The sequence below is a fragment of the Panthera pardus genome, unplaced genomic scaffold (assembly GCF_024362965.1).
Source record: "Panthera pardus isolate Hobbes unplaced genomic scaffold, ASM2436296v1 HiC_scaffold_6, whole genome shotgun sequence".
NCBI lineage: Eukaryota > Metazoa > Chordata > Mammalia > Carnivora > Felidae > Panthera > Panthera pardus.
The window spans coordinates 12,468,659-12,491,828 of record NW_026526991.1 but is presented as its reverse complement, the minus strand read 5'-3'; the positions used below and the strand labels follow the sequence as shown (position 1 = coordinate 12,491,828).

At 48.5% G+C, this 23,170-nt stretch overlaps 2 protein-coding genes across 4 annotated transcripts in view; one reads left to right on the top strand and one right to left on the bottom strand.

Annotated features, from left to right (window-relative positions):
* The window catches only part of LOC109265490 (basic proline-rich protein-like), a 124,348-nt gene extending 114,012 nt beyond the window's left edge, over nt 1-10,336 (bottom strand). The window contains exons 1-2 of the mRNA XM_053894877.1: nt 10,318-10,336; nt 6,658-7,674 (exon numbers count right to left, since the gene is read on the bottom strand). Coding sequence (XP_053750852.1) covers nt 6,758-7,674; nt 10,318-10,336 — 936 coding nt within the window. The 3' untranslated portion in view covers nt 6,658-6,757. The remainder of the gene's footprint in view (nt 1-6,657; nt 7,675-10,317) is intronic.
* Nucleotides 6,832-23,170, top strand: part of HMGXB4 (HMG-box containing 4) — a 30,129-nt gene continuing 13,790 nt past the window's right edge. Inside the window, exons 1-5 of one of the 3 annotated variants that reach the window (XM_019446722.2) lie at nt 6,832-6,941; nt 11,406-11,504; nt 12,153-12,301; nt 12,516-12,594; nt 13,365-14,320. In XM_019446722.2, coding sequence (XP_019302267.2) covers nt 11,474-11,504; nt 12,153-12,301; nt 12,516-12,594; nt 13,365-14,320 — 1,215 coding nt within the window. In that variant the 5' untranslated portion in view covers nt 6,832-6,941; nt 11,406-11,473. Of the gene's footprint in view, nt 6,942-11,405; nt 11,505-12,152; nt 12,302-12,515; nt 12,595-12,700; nt 12,816-13,364; nt 14,321-23,170 lie in introns of those variants that run through there. The other 2 variants (XM_019446721.2, XM_019446723.2) reach the window with 2 other exon arrangements.

The window sequence follows — 23,170 nt, the reverse complement described above, 5'->3', positions numbered from 1 at the left end:
CCTTGTCTACTAAGTCTATCGTTCGTGTCTCTTATGGGTCTGTTTATATCGATGGATTTTTCTCCTCATTATGGGTCATAGTTAATTGCTTCTTTGCATGCCTCCCAATTTTTATTGACTGCAAGAGACTGAATTTTGGCTTGGTAGTGCACTGGATATTTTGTATTCATATAGATAGTCCTGGGGTTTGTTCTGTGATACAATTAAGTTACTTGGAAACAGTTTGATCCTCTCAAGGTTTGTTTTTAAATTTTGTTAGGTGGGATCAGAGCAGCCTCTATTCTGGGTTAACTTTCCTCCCACAACTGAGCACTCTAGCAGACAGTTCATGAATTACCAGATTTTTCCATTCTGGCTGATGAGAACCTGAACTATCCCCCCACCCTTTGTGAACTATAGGGATTGCTCTCTCTAATCCTTTTGAGTAGTTCTTTCCCTGGTCTTAGGTAGTTTCTTCGCACACAGGCACCGACTGGTCAAGCTCCCTGTGGAGCTCTGGAGCCCTTTCTGGGCAGGGCTCTCTTCATTCACACTCTGCCTGAGAATCCCCACCACCTTGATCTCTCCAAACTCCCAGCTCCCTCTCCTCAACTCAGGGAGATCACCAGGCTCCACCTGAGGTACCCTTCCCTACACCGTAATCTGGAAACTTCAGGCAGTAAACCAAGGCAATCATAGGGCTCACACTGTTTGCCTCCCATCATCTTGGGGATCGCTGTCCTGTGCTGCCTGATATTCAAGGTCTGAAAATCCTCATCTCCTATATTTTGTCTGGATCTTTTTGTTGATTGCTTCAGGCAGCAAGAGAAATCTGGTCCCTGGTATTCCAATTTGGCTAGAAGCAAAGGCTCCCAAACATGGTATGTTGATTGAAAAACACAAATTGTGTACTGGGAATTTATCCAAAGGATACAGGAGTGCTGACTCACAGGGGCACATGTACCCCAATGTTTATGACAGCTCTTTCAACAATAGCCAAATTATGGAAAGAGCCTAAATGTCCATCAACTGACAAATGGATAAAGAAGATGTGGTTTATGTATACAGTGGAATACTACTTGGCAATGAGAAAGAATGAAATCCTGCCATTTGCAGCAACGTGGATGGAACTGGAGGGTATTATGCTGAGTGAAATAAGTCAGTAAGAGAAGGACAGGTATCATACATTCTCACTCATATGTGGAACTTGAGAAACTTAACAGAAGACCATGGGGGAGGGGGAGGGGAAAAGATAGTTTCAAACAGAGAAGGAGGGAGGCAAATCATAATGGACTCTTAAATACAGAGAACAAACTGAGGGTTGATGGGTGGGGGGCAGGGGAGAGAGGAAAATGGGTGATGGGCATTGAGGAGGGCACTTGTTAGGGATGAGCACTGGGCGTTGTATGTAAGCAATGAATCATGGGAATCTACCCCTAAAACCAAGAGCACGCTGTATACACTGCATGTTGGCTAACTTGACAATAACTTATATTAAAAATAAAAACAAAAAACAAAAAGAAAAACACAAATTGCTACCAAATGGTCCTATACCACTTACATAGCTTTGCAAAACAGTGCTGGTATGGTGCAACACAACACAACACAACACCATATATTATTCCTGCGTAATGGTAACGAACACATACAGTACCTGCCAGGTATCAGACACTGCTGTGTAAGGGCTTTGCTTTCCTTCTATCCATTTTGAGAAGAGAGACATTGGGACCCTGAGATGTCTGGAATTTGCTCAAGGTTACACAGCAAAAAGTAATAGAGTTGAGCTCCAACTCAGTTGGGCATCCAACTCTTGACTTCAGCTCAGGTCATAATCTCAGTTTGTGGGTTCGAGCCCCACACCGTGCTCTGCGCTGACAAGGCAGAGCCTGCTTGGGATTCTCTCTTTCTCTCTCTCTGCCCCTCCCCCACTTATGTGTGTGCACTCTCTCGAAAGAAAGAAAGAAAGAAAGAAAGAAAGAAAGAAAGAAAGAAAGAAAGAAAGAGAGAGAGAGAGTTAGACTTTCACCCAGTAAGTCTGGCTCTGAGTTAATACTCTTAATCATTAATTAGGCTACTCTGCCTCTTGTGCCTATATGTGATCAAAACATGGACAGGAAGGACACACACCAATTTCAATCCCTCTGAGAAAAGACAAGGCAATGAGCTATTATTGATGCTGGGGATAGAGATGGGGCTCATTCACGCTTTCTTTCCTAAAAAAGATTTTTTTTTTAATTAAATAAAATTTTAAAACAAGCCAATATAAGGAGACTAATGTTAACATTTGTTTAATCTGGGAGGTGGGTACATGAATATTTGTACTTTGAACTTCTAAGTTTAAAATATTTTCCTGTAAGGCTGGGGGAGAAGGAAAGAAGAAATTGAGGGTCACCACCATCAGCTAGAAATGCACCGTGGAGGACAGAGACAGCCAGGTTGGGAGGAGAGGGCAGGTGCTGGCCCAGCCCTTCCAGACTAAGTACATAACTCTCCACGTGGCCCAGACCTCCCCCAGCACTAACACGCCTGACCCCACTGTTTGTCATTCTGAGCATGTGGTGCAGCCCTGAGCCTCCCTGCCTCCCTTTACCCAATCTCTTCCACCAGGAATGCCCTCCCACCCTATTCTACAGGCAAGGACCTTGCCCTACAGGCAAGGACCAGCTAGAGGGCTTCCTCTTTCTTGAAGCCTAGGGACTGGAGAGCTCCTCTGGGCTCCAAAGGACAGAGAAGCCCCCAGCCAGTTTACACCAACAGGTAGGGGAGATCCCTGACTCACGCGGTAAGGCATGGAAGGAGCAGAGGACAGCTTGATCCGGGCACCGAGCATCTTCAAGCTCTTTCAGTGTCTTCTTACTTTCTCAGACATGCTCCTGCCTTTGAAGTTTTGACACAGCCCCAGGAAAGCTCAAGCTGGGTATTACGATCACCAGGCTGGCATTCCACGGCCACCCCTGAAGTCTGAGCTGTGATGTCTGCTGCAGACGAGCGGTGAAGCAGGTAAACCCAGGGCCGCCACACCATCTATGTAACTTTCCCAAGAAGCTTGCACCCCTGTCGCCTTGAGTCCCAAGAAAAAATGGTCTGTCCTACTGTTCATTTAACAGCATCCAGTCAAAAGGATTTGCTGAATACCCGCCATGTGGCTGGAGGGACAAAGATGACTTAGATCCTGCCCTTGAGGAGTAGGGAGAGGAGGGATGTCAGGGGATTGCTGACATCCATGTGGGAAGCGCAGTGGTAGAGACACGAAATCGAGCGTGTGGGAACACGGAGCATGATTCGGACAGGCGGCATTCAAGCTACGTCTTGTAGAACAAATAGGAGTTTTCTGGGTACGGAGCTGGCAAAAGTGGTCGAGCAGGGGGGGTGCGGAGGGAGCACACCGCAGACAAGGAAACGTGTGCACAATGGCGTGGATGCACGGTGGGGCACTCCGCGCTTAGGGAACCGGAAGTCTAGGGAACCGGAAGTCTAGGGAACCGGAAGTCGGTCGGTGTGGCTGGGGCAGGGTCAAGGGATGTGAAGAATCAAGACTGCACACGAGGCAGTAGCTCCTCAAAAGCAAGGACAGGGCATCACAGCCTCATTACAGAGGATTTACTGTTTGTCATCCCAGAATAGATTCCCCTGTTCTTTTGGGAAATGACTCCAACTTCATGGTTCTGCCAGAAATGATCCATCACAGCACGGAACGACCACCTGACCCCAAGCCAACCAATCATTCTTGCCTGGGATTCCTTCCCATGGAGCTGGTATGGGGAAGCCCTCTTCCCTCTTTGCTCACCACCGTAAGCCTAGAAGCCTGGGCTACATGTGGCCGTGACTCCAGGCCAGTGAGGACGGCACACCTGAGAGAACAGAGGTAAGAGGGAGGGATCTGAATCCCTGGACCCGGAGGCCTAGACGGCTAGCTTTTCTCTGGCTCCTAGCATTTCTTCACCTCGAGCCATAAACTTCTTCTTGCCACTTACGGTAGTTTTAATTAGGTCTGTGCACTCCCAGCCCAAAGGGCCCTGTCCTCAGCACATCCATCCGGACTGATGCAACGAAGCTGCTCACAACACAGCTGATGAGGCCAAAGCATGGAAAAACAGTGCAGGGAAGAACACATCCAAATCAAGTAGGACTTGATGGGCCACCTGCTACTGCCATGCACGGGGCAGTTTCCTCGGGTCACGTGAGCCAGAGACCAGCCCCAGGCCCAGAGAGCACCCACCCTTCACACAAGGCAGATGCCATCCTCCTGTTTTCACGGGACGGCGTTCTCACTCACAAAGTCTGCGTGACCAGGCCCTTCTCCACTTCGGGCTACCAAGTGGTCCACCTTTCTCTCCTTCCAAGTTGCAAAAACAAAAGAACCATGGCAGGGTATTAGGTGGAGAATATTTTTCCATCGAGGCTCGGAGGAAGGCCTAGCATCCATTCCCGGAGCTACGGCCTCTGAGCCTCCGCCACCAGCCCACTTCTGGGCCGGCCTCTGCTTCCGCCTCCAGTGCACATGTCAGTCAGAGGAGCCTCTCTGATCGCTACTTTAAATAACAATCCCTACTTCCACTCCCTCCTGGTATCTTACCCTACTGGGCATTTTTTTCTCCACCTTTGATCACCACCTAACAGGTATCTTATTTTCTGTTCCCAACCCAATTAGAACGTAAACTCTGGGGGGGGGGGGGGGGGGGGGGGGTCCAGACACTCCCAGTTTTGTTCATTGTTCTATTCTGAACACCCAGGACAGTGCCTCACACAGGCCGCGTTTCCAATAAATATCTGTTAAATAAATGAATGAATGAATGAATGAATGGACAGGCAGTGATACCAGACTGGGATCAGGGAACAGAGAGGGCAGACCGAGGGGTGATAGACTTCCGGTCTGCAGAAGGTTAAGACGGGCAATTATTTGATATGCCCAATCTCATGAGGGATGAAAGAAGACACAGGACAAACGGGACCCATGAAGCAGGCGGGTCCAAGCGAGTGGTACAGCTGGGTGGACAGCTATCGGCTTTGCCTAGCGCTCCTTTACCCTTCGGACAAGAATCCCTGATTCTCCTGGAGTTTATGCTGCTTTAAAGCGTGAGCGTGTGACCTGATTTAGCCAATCAGCATACCCCACGACTTTGCCCATAGTGATTGCTTTCTGTTTGGATACATGATCTAATTCAGGCAATGAGAGTCTCCCAAAACAAATGGGTAAAAGCAAGTCCCCACCCAGGGACACTGCCAGTAGCAAGGATGATACAGCCTGGAGGTGGACTCATCACCTGCAGCCTGAGAATAAAGCCAGCCCAGAGGAAAGAACCTCTCTCCAGAAACTCGAGTTCCTCCCTGGATCCAGCCATGCCCAAAGGTGCCAGACCTTTCAGTGCTGTCAGCCAATAAAGTCTCCTTTTCTGGTGAACGGTTTTGAATTGCGATTACGTCCCTTCCAGCCGAAAACATCCTGAGCAACCCTGAAGAACAGGAGTGAAAGTACATTCTCATGGCGCTTAAATACCTCACAGGGAGGCCCAATGTCAGGCAAGATGTCCCAGAAGAGCAATCCCATAACTCTTGGTGAAACTCACGGACTGTCTTTTTGATGGGCAGGATGGGGCCATGACGGCAGTTTTATTAACTATTCGCAGTTACGTTTGGGGAATAAATTCAACCACTTTGTCTCAGGTGCTTGAACATCTCGCATCTCACGACTGCGAAGAGCCATGATTGAACGGAATCCGACATTCAACTCAGTGCAGAGGGAGAGAGAGCATCGTACGGTGAAAAGAGCACCGAACCAAGAGCCAAATAATCTGGCTTCTCATCCTTCTCTGATCACTAACTGGCGGTGCGTTGTGAGCCAACTCATCTGCTCGTCTTCATCTCAGTTTCTAAGTCCGCAAAGCGAGCAGCATGATTAAAACCCCTGCGAGCAGCCCTTCTAATTCTGGACTCAAAAGCCCAGGAAGACAAGGGTTCCTAATCTTTGATAGGATCTAAACCCGGAAAAACACGCATGTGCACAAACACGTAATTTTGCAGAGTGTCATGGGGTTCACGACTCTACGACCCAACCTAGATCGCTAACCTCTCTCCATTCTACAATAACTAGGACACTAGCTCTTTTTGAATTCCTCTGGTAATGGGGAACTCACTATCTGACAAGGTAGCCAAACACGACTGAACTGCTCTAGAAACATTAGTTTGTCTTCATATTGAACCAAGATCTTCACACAGCAGTTTCTACCTATTGGTCCAAATTCTCCAGAGCAAATCAGAAAAACCCTCTCTCCCTCTCTCCTGTGTCTGGCATCTCTTCATTTGTTTGAAGACTGTTTCCAACTTTTAAATGCAAATAATATGTGAGAAGAAATGCAGATGACGGCTCACCATGTAAATTATTTTACAGTTCACTGTTAGAAAAATACATTCTTCCGAAATATGCCAAGCACCCCAACGTAAGTGCCAAATTCCCAATAAGCACTATTAATCTGCACGGTCAAGGGTTTGCAGAGACAGCACTGATGTACAAAAATATCTCGAAGGAAATGGCATAGTCTTGCAGAAAGTTCACCTCATTCCGATTCACAAGAGTTGGGAGTAGTACCTGCCTCCTCCCCCAACCACCTGTGTACGCTTGGGCAAGCCACTTAACCTCTCTGAGCCTGTTTCTCATCCGCAAAATGTGACCAAACCTACCTCACGGGGATGCAGCGGGGATTAAATGGCATAATGTTCGTAAAGCTCCGAGCCCACGCCTGGCTCACAGCAACTTCTCAACCAATTCCAGCTCCCGGGCTCAGCCAGCAGCGCGTTTCTTTCGATGCGCTCGGCGCTCCGTCAGGAGCGTGATTCCCCTTCCCGAGCCGGAGCCTGCGCTCTGGGCTCGACTGAGGCTCCCTGGCCGCTCGCGCTTTTCTCTCCTTCTCCAAGATGGCGGCGGTCGGCGGCGCTGAGGCGGGATCCGGGCGAGCCGAGTGAAGGTAGCGGCGAGCGGAGCCCCCACGAGGCCGGGCTGGGCCCCCTCCCCGAGGCGGCAGCGGCCCCGCCCCGCCGCCACCCGCCGCTTGGGCCCGCGACACCGCCGCGGGGGCGCCTGAGGCCCGGCGCGGCCTAGCCCAGGGGCCGAGCCGGGGACTGGAGTAGCGGCCGCAGTCCGCCCCCGGGAAGGGGCTGGAGCGGGCCGCGGAAGGAAGGCGGGCGGGAGCTGTTCAAATGGGGAAGGCGGGAAAGCTGCGGGGCCGGGAGGGGGCGTGCGGCCGCCCCAGGGGCCTGCGGGCCGGGGCCGCCCCTCCCCCTGCCCGGGCCGTCTCCGCCCTCGGGGGCGCCCGGAGGCCGCCGGGACCGCGGGGACCGGGTCGGGGCCGCGGTGCGGCTCGGGACCCGGGGTGCAGGGGCCCCGGGCTGTCAAGGCGAGAGAGCCCCGGGGCCGGGGCGGCGGGAGGGCTGGGCCCTCAGCCGGCGGAGAGGATGCGAGGAGCTTTCTTCTTTTCCTCTTCACAGAGCTTTGTTGAACTAGCTGTTGCTGCAAAACTGCCGGGAGAATCCCATTGGTTTGCGTGGGGACCGCAAAAAGGGTGGTCCTGGGGGCTCTCTGTATAAATAACCCGGTGTTGCGTGTCCTCTTTGCGGGCGACCCAGTTGGAACGTGCCTTCGGGGTGCGATCTTCTCCGTACAAGGCCCGTGTCCCCCCGCAGCTGTTACTTGTAGATTCACTTTATATCATGCATTGGAGGAGCGACCTCTCCCCCCTCCCTCTGCCGGTTAAGCTGGTGGCCGGTTATGTCCCCTTATAGCAGAACCAAAAAAAAAAAAAAAACCCTCAGTCAAAGGAAAGCCTGTTGATTGGACAAAGCTTGTCAAAATTCGTCCTGGTGGTTTTTTGGAAATGTGTGTTGTCAGCCGATCTGTGCGGTGGTCGTGGTTCCGCTCGGCTCCCTTGCAATCCGAGGATTCAATCCCCATCCCAGGCTGTCGGGATCTCTGCAGTTTCCAGAGCTGGCAGGGGCTGTGAGTGCTGCATAGGTAGGTTCCTGGAGAAGGGAGTGGCAGGAATTCGGAGTCTCTGCGTTCTGAGTTTGGAGGAGATCTCCACAAAAATGACAAGACAGCACCTGCTCTATCCTAGAAGTAAACAACTGCAGCGATTCAGCAACTGGCAACAGCTGGCAACGCACCTTCCTTTTCCTGCACTGTCGGGCCACTTGGGTTCCTGGAGGAAGGCTGGAAGAAAACAGGGACCCTTGAACATGGCTGTCGTCGCGGACTAGACCGGATTTCAGCGTTTCGCTCACTGCTCGGATGGAGGGCCTTACTCTGTTCCCTCTTTTTCAGTACTCACGTTCTGGGATGAAGAAATTTGTTAACAACGATCGCTGGGGCTCAGATTACCGCAAAAAAAAAAAAAAAAAAAAAAAAAAAAAAAAAAAATCACCTTCTGAAACTTTTTGTTTCAATACTTCTCATTTGGACCTGCAAAATAAGAATAAGCAACATTAAGTAACGAACTTTCACTTATGGTATCATTTCTTAACACGCTGAGAAGAACATAATTGTAAAACTACCCCTGCCTCTTGAAGTTGACAACACTGAATTCCGTAAACTCCAAAATGATGGGATTCAGGAGAATGGGTTTTAACACCTGTTTTCGTTGTGCCAACATTTCATGTTAATTATGGCCTCTGTCTTCTAACGTGAAAATCAAGGCTAATAATATTTTTCACTTCCGTTAGTCCCACAATCTGCTGCCTAACCCTGAAGTCTGAATTTATCGTGGATAATGATTACCTGGAAGGAATATCGAGGGGTCATCTGATCCTATATAAATGTTGTCCTAACTCTGCCTTTCTTCCACACTATTGCTTGAGACTTCTTTATCTGGTTTCATCTTTCCTGTGTGAGTCAGCAACCCAAACTAACCCCTGAGCTGCAATAATACCTTGATTTTAAAGAATCTCGAAATGCAAGGTCCATCAGTCTGCCCAAGCTGTGAGCAACAGAGTTCACTGTGTTTTAAGTTTTTTAAGCTCTTGGCTATTCCAGTTCTTTCGTGAATCAGCCTTGCCTTCAGGTCCCATTCATTTTTTTTTTTTTTTTCTCTCTCTCTACGGGTTATTTAATCCTGTAATGTATAAAATGCTCTTCAGCGTTTCTCTGAAAGTTGAAACAGGAGCAGGCCTAATTGCAATACATCATGCCAATACCGGCATGTGTTTTCTGTGTTTGCCCGTGCCTCTGAGGATCAGCTCCTAATTTTCTGTTCCCTTTCACAACTTTTTAAATCCACTGGTTGTTTTCCAAAGCAGGCAGTTAAGAGACCACGAACACTTTTTTCACAGCTCCGAAGTCACATCGTGGTGTTCTCTCTCATACTGTCTTCAGAGGTACTTATTCCCATTCTGACTGTTAGACCGTTCCACTCTGGTTTATGTTAGTTTTGATGTTACTAAAAAGAAGGTCTGCCCGTACGTCTCAGGGCCTGCAGAAGTGCCTGTTCTTGGAGTTGACAACAAATTGATGGCCATATTTATGACCCCGAATGTTTAAGATTTTTTTCCTTATTATTTCTCAAACATTCTTAGCCAAAATTCATTTGGCATGAAAAACATTTAAAACTCCAGGTCTCAAGTTGCTGTATTTCTTGGCATTACCAGCCTGTGAAAACTAACGGGACCTTTATCTTTTTTTCTGATAAATTCAGTATATTTTAGTGCCAGTTGAGAGGGTATACTGTTTTCAAATGAATGGACATAATTCCCTCGGACGTTCCCCCTTGCCTTACCGCTTGCAGAGTCTGCCCCACTTGTGTGGAGAGGGGAGGGCAGTAATTTCTTTTTTTTTTTTTTTTTTTAATGAAATCTATTGTCAAATTGGTTTCCGTACAACACCCAGTGCTCATCCCAACAGGTGGGAGGGCAGTAATTTCTACCTGAGAAAGTTGAATACAGGAACATGGAAATCTAGCTACAATGGTGCAAGTTGCCTCATATTTCTACATGAGATCTGACCTTATAGCCCCTTCATTTCCTATGACAAGCCCTCAGAGCAAGCAGTTCTCCAGTTTATCACTAAAATAATCCAGCTGATTTGGTTTCTTTACTTCACTCTAGATTCTCTTGACTTTGACCAACTCCATTCTTCATTCTCCTCAGGGAAGTGGAGAAGTACTTTCTTGTGTTACTTTTCTGAATGTTGCTTGTAAATCATTCTTGGTAATGCTTTTTCTCTTTGTACGCTCAACTTAGGCATGTCTACGCACTGTATTTTATCTGACTTGTGCAATTAAGTCGTCTCGTCTATCTTCGATGTAACTTAGGAAAGTTCCCCTTGTTAATCAGATTCTCTGTCACGAAAGTTACACACTTCAGTATTGCCCATGCCCGCCTAAGGGATTGGCAATGTCTCACCAGAGAGCCCGTCAACATTTCACAATCCCCTTATAGTAATGAAAATAAAATGAAATTTAAGTAAATAGCCAATCCAATCACCTTGTAAGCATTTCACTAACTGGATGAGAACACTTTTTGATATATTTAGTCTGTCATTTTTAAGTTTCCTGCAAAGACTTCCTGCAGGACTTGCGACATTACCTGTCCTTAAAGTATTTGAAGAACTTTACCCTAGAGTGCAGTCTACAGCTTGTCATTGTCAAAGTCTTAGTAGACGTATAAACGTGAATGCCAGAAAAAGTTTAACGTCTTCAGAATAATACTTAGAACATTTACATTACAGTAACTCTTCAAATCAGTAAAAATCTTAATCACAAAAACTTCACTGCCAGTGGACAAATGAATTCTTCCTAATTTCCACCTAGCCTTTAACAGAGGCTTGATAGCCTTGAAAGCTGTCATGTGGCCAACCAATATAAGAAGTATACTTATTTTTATACCTCTGCAGTTTTGAGCAAATTCATATAGCTCAACAAAATGCAGACCAAAAAATTACACTGTAAAGTTATCATTTCTGTTTAAACTGCAACACGATAGATTTTAGCCTGTTGCCAATCCGCATGGTAGGACTTTATGGTCTGGAATGTTTGCTGTAATCTGTCTTCCTCTGCATCCTGCTTTATCTGTGCATTTCATAACTGTGACTGAACCTATCCCTCTGACTTAATGTCAGTATTTACCATCTCGGTGTTGTCAGTCCTGTTGGCATTTCAGAAATTCTCATTAATTTTGAGGTATTTTTTATTCTGTGGGAGGTATTTTATATACTTCACCAAACCACAACTCTAACTCATAAGTCAAATCAAATTAAGCCCAGTACACTTCCTGCAGTCTCAGCCCCGATACATTTACAAGCAGAATGAGGAGGTGACGAGACACTCCTTTATTTCTTGCTGCCCTTCCAGTCTGCCCTTGGATCACTACGCATTTCCATCTGGAAGGTTGCTTCTCCACAGTGATTTCGCATTACAGGAGGGTTTTCCTTCTTTGTTTCTCAGACCTGGTCCTGTAGACGGGAAGGAGCCTGGACACAGTGACACATTCACAAAGGCCCTGCAGGACCACCATGGCTTATGATGACTCCGTGAAGAAAGAAGGTATGACCCCTTAATCTGAGAAGCATTCCAAAGGGGGTTTCCTCTTCAATCCTTGCAGCCTGTGGACATAGAGACCAGGACTGGCCATCACAGCCTGGACTCCCAAGTGCTGGCCCAGAGCAGTATTAATGACACTCAGCCTCCACAACATCCCCCAGCTGGGCCCATGGATGCGAAAACCAGGACAGGGTTCCAACACGAGAGTCTGAAATATAAGTCTCTAGTCTATTGGGGTGATCCCCTGCAGCACTCGTGGTCCTTGCCAGCTCCATGTGCAGGAGTCTGGGGATAGGAGTCACGTTTTGGACTCCCACAGAGCAGCACAGCGCATGAATCCTTATTCTTTTCAGCCTTACCTCTGCAAGTCTGTGTCCACCTGCCAAATCACAACTAAGAAACCATGTCTGAGGATGCACATTGGGCTTTGCATAGCGTGGAAGCATTGTTTCTTCAGGTTTGGTTCTTGTATTTGCAGCCAGGTCATCAAGAAATACACTTGTCCCCTTGGATCCTAGCCCCGTATTCCAGTGGGCTTCCTGAAACATTTTAACTTGGAAATGGAGGGCCTGTTGCCTTACATATGTGGTGACTTGGTTGCCACTTACTTAATCTTTCTCATTTCCTTTCCCAAATGAACCCGGCTTTTAGATTGCTTTGATGGTGATCACAGCTCTGAGGACACAGGACTAGCTGCTGGCCGAAGCCAACGAGAAAAGAAACGTTCTTACAAAGACTTTTTAAGGGAAGAGGAAGAAATCGCTGCTCAGGTCAGAAATTCTTCCAAGAAGAAGTTAAAGGTAAATTCTACACATTTGAATTAGGAAAGCTTTTAACTGTCTCACATCCTATTTCCTCATACTTGAAGAAAGAAGTTTATCTTAAAATAAACATTGTTTGCACCCGTTTGTAGTACTTCCCGTATTTTACTTTGTTTTCCAAAGTCAGAAATCAAAGAACAAAATCGGGCCCCGTCTTATTCGTTGGTCAATTCTTCTTCCTCTTCAATTCCAGGATAGCGAACTTTATTTCTTGGGGACGGACACGCACAAGAAGAAGAGGAAGCACTCCTCCGATGATTACTACCATGGAGGTGAGGAGGGAAGGGGCAGCAGGTGGGATGAACACATCACTGGTTCTTGGAGTCGGGGTAGGGGAAAGGGATCCAGATGTTGCTGACTCAGTGGCCTATTTAACAGGACAGTGGTTCTTGTTCTGAGTGCCGATAAACCAGTGTGAAGGAGGAGAGAGGTGGAGGGCTGGTATTTTGGAGGATTCAGCATAGAAGAACAGTCTTCATTTGTGATACACCAGGTACCAGGTTCCTTCTCCCCCCAATCATCCACTTCTCTTCTGCCCATTGTTACCTAGCATCCCTTTTGCCGTATGTAGTCCCGGGCCCTCTGGCCTGCACCTGTGGGTTACTTCTCAGTGCAGCGCATATCCACTCACAAGACCAGCCTCTCTTAGCTCTCTTACGCGCATAGCTGATGAGACTAACCCTTTACTAGAACGGGCTTGTCCTGAACACAGAAACAGACGACACTCTGTCTGCAGTGCAACCCAAATTGTGACTACTCATAATCCCACAGCTTAGTCCATTCTTCTGGGTCCGCTCTCTCTGGTTGCTCGTGAAGTCTCAGTGAAGAGAAACGACTTTAGTGGCGAGAACTGTGTCCGGGGTCAGGCAGAATCTACCAAGCCAAGAAGCACACGGGCGTCATCAGGAATCAGTTGAAGGGTCCCCCCTCAAATCATTTCTCTTAGCCTCTTGCTCGTGTTAGTTGAGTGTTTGGGGTGAGAGAGGCAACTTGTTGGAAGTTGGTTTGTCGTGTGGACATGACTTCTCTTGATTATTTCTAGATATTTCGTCTTTGGAATCATCACAGAAGAAAAAGAAGAAGTCCAGCCCGCAGTCTGCCGATACAGCCATGGATCTGTTGAAAGCTATCACTTCCCCGCTGGCAACAGGCTCCAAGCCCTCCAAAAAGACAGGGGAGAAATCCTCCAGTTCTTCAAGTCATTCAGAGAGTAAAAAGGAACACCACAGGAAGAAAGTAAGTGGAAGCGGTGGGGAGCTGTCCCTGGAGGATGGCGGTTCCCACAAATCAAAAAAAATGAAACCGCTCTATGTGAACACAGAGACACTGACTCTTCGGGAGCCCGACGGCTTAAAGATGAAGCTCATTCTCTCGCCAAAGGAGAAGGGAAGCAGCTCGGTTGACGAGGAGTCTTTTCAGTACCCCTCTCAACAAGCGACGGTGAAAAAATCCTCTAAGAAATCAGCTCGGGATGAGCAAGGTGCTTTACTCCTAGGACACGAGTTACAGAGCTTTCTGAGAACAGCCCGGAAGAAGCACAAGTCCGCCTCGGACCCACATTCCTCTCCTGGCCCCGAAGGCGGTGGGTCGGATGCCTCCCAATTCCCAGACTCCCACAGCGCTAACCTTGATCTTTCAGGACTTGAACCTATTCTGGTAGAATCAGACTCGTCCTCTGGTGGGGAGCTAGAGGCTGGGGAGCTAGTGATAGATGATTCCTACCGGGAAGTCAAGAAGAAGAAGAAGTCAAAGAAGAGCAAAAAGAAGAAGGACAAGGAGAAGCATAAAGAGAAGCGACACTCCAAGTCCAAGAGAAGTTCGGGACTTTCGGCCGCAGCAGCGGGAGAGGCCCCAGTGGCTCCCGGCCCTCCTCCCAGCGCCCCGCACGCTGGGGCGGCTGCCCCTCCCCCCCCACTGCCCAGCCTCCACACAGACGGGCATGGTGAGAAAAAGAAGAAAAAAGAGGAGAAAGACAGAGAGAGAGAGAGAGGAGAAAAGGTAAACCATTCTTTGAAGTGCGGTGGGTAAGTGACGATGGTAGTAAGCGGACTTGGAATTCGGCAGCTGAGGTGAGCCGTGGGGAGTGTGGCCCCGTCCGGTGGGATGGCGTGAAATGTAAAATATTACCAGTGGCCAAGTGTGGCTGATGCGAAAATAAGAGCAGTCTTGATTATTCATGGGTTTTGTTTTTTTAATTTTTTTTAATGTTCATTTATTTTTGAGAGACAGAAACAGAGCACTAGTTGGGGAGGGGCAGAGAGAGAGAGAGAGAGAGGGATGCACAGAATCTGAAGCAGGCTTCAGGCTCTGAGCTGTCATCACAGAGCCTGATGTGGGGCTTGAACTCACAAACGGTGAGATCATGACCTGAGCGGAAGTCAGATGCTTAACCAACTGAGCCATCCAGGCGCCCCAGATTCATGGGTTTTCTTAACGGAGCTGTTCTCCCATTGTGCCAGGCATAGGGTTAGGGACACCCTTGAAATTGGAATTCACGGAAGGAGCCAAACCCACTTTCTTTCACTCAGCAGCACTGGCTGCCTGGGGCAGTTGAGAGAGACTCAAGGTACCAGAGGTATTCTGTGAGCTTACTTTGAGAAACAGATTTTCAAAATGAGAAGAATAATGACCAGGTTAACAGAATAAGGGAATGGCTTTCCACTAACTGTGCTTTCCACTTTCTGGTGTCAAATGTGTGTTCTTTCACCATGTGAGCGCCTGCTGTCTACCAGGCCCAGTGCTGTGGTTCACGTTAAGAGGAGCAGAGCTGAGCGGGACCTAGCTCCCGACCTCAGGGAGCCCACAGATTGCTGAGGAGGCAGGAATGAGAAATCAGCCAGCTTGGTTTAACTTCTTTCCCACAACTTGAAAAACTTTCTAGCAGTTGTACAGTAGGGGCTGGTGACTATGTCATTACAGGTTTTCTTTAAAAAATAAACCTTTCCCCCCTGTTATCAAAGTAATTGCTGTTGCAGAAATTTAGAAATCGAGAATCGTAGAAAGAAAAAGCTCAGAAAGGTTAGTTTCGCCACCCGAGGACAACCATTGGCTTCCTTTGTTTAGAGTTCTGCAAGATGAAATGTCAGATAAAGTCTGAAAGAGAAGCTGCTAAGAAGGAGAAAGTCAAGTATTTAAGAATTTGGAAATGGGAGCTTCGGTTCAGCCTGTGACGGGTACGGGTCATGTTTCCCACTGCAAAGAGTGGCTTTTGAGTGTGTATATCTCAGAAATGAAAAACAAAAGTGTACCTTCCGAGCCACGAATCAGTGTGCGCGTCAAGAGCTGCATAGTCAGACACTGGGTCAGGTTTTATTCATTTATTTGCAAATTGCTTCGTGAAATCGTATGTATTCTGTGTAAGAAGCCCTTTATCCTGAGAATTTCCATTCGCTAGTGATATATGACAGTGCCATAAACTAATCGTACAGTGCTGAATGTAGGAGGCCAGGGTGGTCAGAGCTTACGGAAGAAAAAGGATTTCAGTACAAAGGCATCCAAGGTGGCAGAAAGATGTTTAGGAGGTAGCACAGCAAAACCACCGAACTCTAGTCCTGTGTTTCTAACTGCCTGATAAATATTGCCACCTGGATGCCTTGGGCCCCTCAGACCCACGTGTCACTGACTAAGCTCATCATCCCGTCGCCCAAACCTGCATCTCCTCCTCCCACTGCTTCTGTGTTCTGGGCCCTTCCAGTCAGCCCAGACTCAAAACTATACGCCGCGTCGTTTCTCTTGACGCTTTATCATGAAATTTTTCAAACCAAAAGCTTTGAAATGGTAGTGAGCACAATATGCCACCCAGTGAGATTCTGTAGTTATTATCTTGCTGTCTGCCTCATGAGACATCTGTCCGTCCATCTTTTACAAAGTATTTTGAAGTAAATTATAGATCTCACACATCGCATCGCTGAACGCTTCAGCCTGCGTGTCATTAACTTAAGTTCAATATTTGTTTCCAGGACTTTTTTTTTTTTTTTCATGGTAGACTTAGGTGCAGATGTGCATGGGGTCAGTCTACCACTGGGTGAGTTTTGACAAATGCATACGCCTGTGTGACCACGCCTGTCAAGACAGACATTCCCATCGTCCCAAACAGCTTTCTCGTACCCCTTGCCTGTCGGTCCCCGCCCCCAGAGCCACCCACTGTTCTGGTTGCTTCCCGGTCTTATGGTGCCTTTTTGCATCTCCGCCTCCCTGCTCTCCCTCTCCTGTAGCTCCACTCGAGGACTGTGCCCGATATCCTTCCTCCTTAATCATTCCCATGCCTTTATGTCCTCCGTTACCACTGTTCCATCCTGGACCTCATCCCTCCCTGTACGTAATGCAGTCAGTGGCCTCCTTTCTGTTTCTTCTCCCATGCAATTACGACACCCTGATGCCAGAATGTTCTTAAGTACCACTTTGATGCCAACAGTCCTCTGGTTCAGCATCTTCAGTGGATCCTTCCCACCTTCACGTTCGACCCTAAGCTCCGAGAGAGGACCAGGGTCCTGTCTGTCACGCTCTCCACTTCATCCCTAGCACTGAACCCACAGTCTGGCCCGCTGTATTTAGTCCATAGATGCTTGCTGAATGAATAAATATCAAAGTTAGTCCATAGATGCTTGTCGAATGAGTGGATAATCAAGGTCCAGACCCGAGGCCAAGCATCATAATTGTCCGTGATGTAGCCTTCAGCCTTCCTTCTCAGCTGTCCCCCTTAGTCGGCTTTACGTGCACTGTGGGGAAACCATTCTTGGCCCCTACATTCTTCCCTCTACTCCTCTGCTCATTTTTTGTAGTGATCTTCTTCTGTATTCTGCTTCCTATACGGAAGCTCTGCCTTCCCTTCAAGACCTAATCAAGTGCCGCCTCCTCCAAGACATGCTGCCCCTCCGGCCACAATTGTGACTTCCCCTGCCAGCTGGCTGTGGGAAGTCACTGCACTTAACTTTCCCTGACATTCGGGTTTTCTATGCATGTATTCCATTTCCCCTGTTAAAGACGGTAAGCTCCTTGAGGGTGCCGTAGCTCCTTAGGGGCTGTTGTGGTCACCTTACTGTCCCCTTCATCTCCTGAATGCCCTTGGTAGGCATTTTGTGATGCATGCAAAGTGAATGAAATGGGTGCAAACCTAGTACTGAAAAGGTGGGTCAGGAGCAAATTGTAAGAATCTTGAATAGTTAAGGACTTGGCAACGGGCACTTCGGGCTTATGAGCAGGACTTAGATATGCTCCACATGATCGTGTAGGAAGAAAATGACAGCGTGGCAGCAGGTGGGTGAGACCAAGGAGAGATTGTGACAGACCATGCAGGAGGTTATTATGGTCCAAGGTTTGGGGTACTGTAAAAGCCTGGTAGAGATTCAGAAGAGACTCTGAAGGGAAAACTGATAAGGTCTGGCAGCAGGGCTTGGGTCTGAGAAGGCGGAAACATAAATGAGGATAAAGATGTCCCTTAAGATTTTGAACCTGGGTGCCTTGGAAAATAAAATTATAATCTCTTCAAGTGTAGGACTTCTTTATAATTCCCCCACGGGGCTAGCAGTTGCTAGTAAAAAATGAACGGTAGTTTATAGCAAAAATTGTATTAGGAATCAGCATTTGATCGTGACTATCCAAACCTGAAGTAGTCATACTCTGAATGTAATCATTTATTTATCCAGCAAATACTTATGGAACACGTACCATGTTGTTTTAAACCTGACCTCTGCATAAAAATTTCTCGTGGAGTTTAAAAAAAAAAAATTCCTTTCCCGGGTTTTATTTCAGTATAGAAAAGAACTAAAAGTCCACCTAGAGATCAAAAGGAAAGCTTCAGGAATAGCGTCCCCCCAGACTACAGCAAGCAGAGGTTGGCTCTCCCACTGGTAGAAACACGGAAAGCCTCTGTGCACTTTCTGCTTGGATCCTATGACCAGCACTGGCACAAAAGTAGAGAAGCAAGGATGGCTGTTTTGGGAGAAGATAAGTCAGGTTTAGATTTTTTTTAAGATATAAGTGTGAAGCGATTCAAGGCTAAGAGTGTAGGCTGGGGAGCCAGACCACTTGGGTTCAAAGCCTGGCTCTGCCACTTACAAGCTGTGTGCTATTGGGCAAGTGACGTAACTTCTCCACGTAGAAGGTGTGGATGGTGGGGCACCTGGGTGGCTCAGTCGGTTGAGCGTCCGACTTCAGCTCAGGTCATGATCTCCCACTCCGTGAGTTCGAGCCCCACGTTGGGCTCTGTGCTGTCAGCTCAGAGCCTGGAGCCTGCTTCAGATTCTGTGTCTCCTCCTCTCTCTGCCCCTCCCCTGCTCATGCTCTGTCTCTCTCTGTCTCAAAAATATATTAATAAAAACATTTAAAAAAAAATTTTTTTTTTTTTTTAAAGAAGGTGTGGATGATGACAGACCTACCTGATAGGGTCGTTAAGGGTTAAATGAGGTAATAATAATACATGTAAAAGGCAGCCAACCCACAGGGGCACCATTGGGTTGTTTTTTTGTTTTTTTAAGAGTTTTAAGTAACCTCTACACCCAATACGGGGGCTTGAACTTACAACCCCCAGGTCAAGAGTCACATCCTCTGCTGACTAAGCCAACAGGTGCCCCTGGATATTTTACATTTATTACATTTATTTCAAAAGAAACAGCAGTGTGGGACATCTGTCAAACACCTTGGGAACTACTAGCTCGAGGTAATTCATGGTTGCTACATCTTATCACACGACATTCCTTTCAATAATGCCCTGTCTTTTCGAAGCTGGTCTTCTGTGATGGCTGTGATAAAAAGCAAGTACCATGTGAAGAGCCATGTGGGCACCCAGCTAAGTCTGGGAACTGTGGCTCTGCACATTAGTGAGCTTTCAATAGGAGCTGTTTTCATTGTCCTCTCCGGAGAAGTTCCAGAGAGCGATAGAAACGCAAGAGCTGGGGCTCAGCAGAGCAGGTGGGGCTCGGGTGAGAGTGGGGCGCTCCTGCACAAGAAGTGAGGTCCGTGAGCAGAGAGCCCAGAGAAGAATGTGGTACGGTGCACACAACGGGGCGCTGGAGAAGGCAGAGGGGGCCACTGTGTGGGAGGAGAAACCACAGAGGGGTCAGCGTGGCAGAAGTGAAGAGCAGACCGTTGGGGAGTAGACTGGACTCCCACTAGAGGGAGGAGGAGTTCAAGTGCGGCAGGGAGAGTGGGAGTCCATGCAGGAGTGAGAAGCGAGGGCAGCAGGGGTGGCACTGTCACCGGGTAGTCTTGATACAGACCAGGGGATTGAACTCTGTCTCCGGTGGAAGGTCACACACTCAGTGTTGAGCTGTGTTTGGGGAGTGGCTTTTTCTTGTCGTGTTTGCGTGCTTGTGCGTTGGCTCATCGTTGAATCCCGCTTTCTGAGAAGGGGTAGCGAAGTCATCTGGTAACGTCTTGATGATTTCCCCCTGGGATCATCCTGTGGAGGGGAAGCTCTTGTTTATGCCGGTAACATTTTTTTTTTTTTTAATTTTTTTAACGTTTATTTATTTTTGAGACAGAGAGAGACAGAGCATGAAAGGGGAGGGTCAGAGAGAGGGAGACACAGAATCTGAAACAGGCTCCAGGCTCTGAGCTGTCTGCACAGAGCCCGACGCGGGGCTCGAACTCACGGACCGCGAGATCATGACCTGAGCCGAAGTCGGCCGCTTGACCGACTGAGCCACCCAGGCGCCCCGGTGCCGGTAACATTTCAAAGACACCTTACTTTGGGTTTTGCTAAATCACTAAAAGCCCATTTGCTGCCATTCAGAATAATATCTGCGATGTTGCCGCTCCAGAGGCACGCCTTCAGTTATCTGTATGTTTCCAGAATGTTCATACTTCCTGTAAGCAAGCCGAGGCCAGCCAGGTGGCCTTGTGTCTGGCTCACTCAGGCGTTGTTGCTGATGGAGTAGCACGCTGAAGTCTGAGCCGTGGTTAGACTCGTGGCATTGCATGTGTCCTCTCGCTGCTGACACTGAAGCCGAGGAACAGCATCGATATGGGAAAAGTCAGCCGCTACCCTCTACTGAGTGCCTGCCGTGCGCCAGTGTCTCTTAGGCATCTGACCTCTCGGACTGTCTTGACTGATAGGAGAAGCCGAGAAGACAAAGATTTTAGCATAGGTCTCCTTAACCCCAAGCCTGTACTTTCTCAACTCTTACCACGTGCCCTTCTGAAGCCTCAGGAGATGGTTGTCCGGTGCCACGTGCCTTCATCGCAGCCAACGGTAGGTTCTGGGGTAAAGGAAACCGATGCGGCGGCTAGCGTCTCAACTAGTGTCTGAGATTCGTCCCGCTGAGACGTACAGACCTTGTTTGTAAGTCGAATGTGATGAAGCGCGGACAGCTGGGGCTCACACACGGCCGTCCCGGGTCCTTGTCCTAGTCTGCTGCTTAACCAGCTGTGTTCTCTGGCGATGCTTCCTCCCTGCTCATTTGTAAAATGCAGTTGTGTATACACGTAACACGCTCCGCACAGGCCCGGCTCCGGAAACAGCTGCGGTTGCACTTACTGTTGCTTCTGTCCTAAGTTCTTCAAAAGCAGAAAGCAAGCTTGAAAACATCTTTCTTAAGCTGTTTTTCTCAACCGGTCATTTCACATGACCTCAATGAAGCAAGGAGACGATGCTTTTATGGTTTTCTTTGGCTTTGCTTCATAATATAACACCCACCTGATAGGAAGCAAACTCTGCAGTTATCCCACCTGTCTGGGCAACAGTTAAGATCTAGAAAGAAAACAGCGTTTCCAAGGAGTAAAAGCCAGCACCCTACAGCTCACTGGAGCGCTTCCTGGGCGGGGGAAGGAACGCTGGCCAGAGAGGCGTCGCCGGACCTCCCTGACCCTGTTCCGTTCCCTGACCCTGTCCCTGGGCCAGAGCGAACATACCTGGCCCACCTCACGTGTAGGGGTGCCCTGAAAATCAGATGAGGGAGTGGAGGGGATTCACACTCCTCCCCTTTGGCACACAGTCCTGAGACTTTGTTATCCATCTTGTACGTATTCTGCACAACGTAAGTTGTGCCGGGCACGCGCCAGGTGCTATGGATTAAAGATGAGTAAGTGCAGTGCCAGCGTCCTGCCGACTCCGAGCTTTGGGTGTAGGAAGAGGGGTCGGAAAGTATTCAGTGCGTCGAGCCCCCCGCAGGCACGTGCCGAGTGCCGAGGGAGCACGGGGGGAAGCCTGGGGTGCCAGAGAAGGTTCCCTCCAGCGGCACCAGATCTCAGGGCCAGCTAGGAATTATCAGGTGGAAGTGAGGAGTGGGCTTTCAGGCAAGGAGTGAAAGATGCGTGTGAAGGGACTGAGATGCCAGGAGGCAGAGGATGTTGAGAGAAGCACAGAAGTGCGCACGCGTGTGTGCGCGTGTGTGAGGTGGAGGCAGCAGAAGGTCGGGAGAAACCGTGTGGAAGGAGGAAGCGTTGCTGCACCTGCCTCCGAGGACGGGGCGGTGGAGCTGGGGGAGCGATCGTAAGCCACGACCGCAAGAGTCTAGCTGTGGTTTCAAATGCGTCCCGAGCGCTGCACCAGGCGTTCGTCGGTGGTATTTCGGTGAGTTTCCACAAGAACCCGGTGAGGCGTAGACGTTCTCCTCTCCGTCTCCCAGAAGCAAGCTCAAGGGAGCGAAGTAACCTGCCCAGGGCACAGTCCTGTTCAGGGGCAGAGCGGGACTCTGAACCCACGATCTTTGTGATTGTGGGGCCCGTGCTCCTTCCGTTACACAGAGAAGTTGTCTGCCTTCCACCCAGTGGTGTGCCGTGAGAGATGGCGCGAGTGCAGAGTGCGTTTTAGGAAGATTTCCATTCAGAACGGTTCAGGTAGAAGCTTTGCTGTGAAAACCGTACTTCTCTGGCACCCTCTCCTTTAGCCAGATCAGATTTAGGGATCTCGGTCAAATTAGTTCAGGAGAACATCAGGTGGTATTGTGGTTACAGGCGCGGGCTCCGAAGCCAGACCGGCTGCGTTTGGATGCTCGCCCCGCCACTCCTGCATGTCTGACCCTGCATCTCGGTTTCCTCATCTTTAAAATGGCAGGAATGGGGCGCCCAGCTGCCTCAGTCAGTTGAGTGTCCGACTTCGGCTCAGGTCGTGATCTCACGGTTCGTGAGTTCAAGCCCCGCATCGGGCTCTGTGCTGACAGCTCGGAGCCTGGAGCCTGCTTCGGATTCTGGGTCTCCCTCTGTCTCTTCCCCTGACCTGCTCGCTCTCTCTCTCTCTCTCTCTCTCAAAAATAAATAAACATTTAAAAAAAATTTTTTAATGGCAGGAATGGGGCGCCCAGCTGCCTCAGTCAGAAGGGCATGCAACTCTCAGTCTTGGGGTCATGAGTTGGACCCCCATGTTAGGTAGAGAGATTACTTTTAAAAGTTAAAAAAAATTTTAAATAAAATGGCAGTAATAATGGAATTTACCTCACAGGGTTGTTGCAAGGTTTAAATGAGTTTCTAGAGGTAAAGCTGTCCTACAGCACCTCCTATACGACATTAGTATTAATGAAGCACTTGTGTTCTTGTCATCAGCAGAAGAAAGCCAAGTTTTATTTTTAAGATTCATAAGTTATGTTTTGCCTTAATCCCCAAGTGTTTTAGCCTTTAAAAGTTCTTAAACCAGAGTCTTGGGTGGGCTTGAAGAGGGATTTTCATCAGATTGTCAAAGAGTTCTATTTCCCAAAGGAGTTAAACATGACTACTTTATGAAAAGCATTAAGAAGTTTACTCTTTGAGGGATTCCTGGATGGATCTGTCGGTTAAGTGTCTGACTCTTGATTTTGGCTTAGGTCAAGATCCCAGGGTCATGGGGTTGAGCCTTGCATTGGCTCTGTACTGAGCGTGGAGCCTGCTTGAGATTCTCTCCCTCCCTTTGCCCCCTCCCCCACTGGCCCTCTCTCT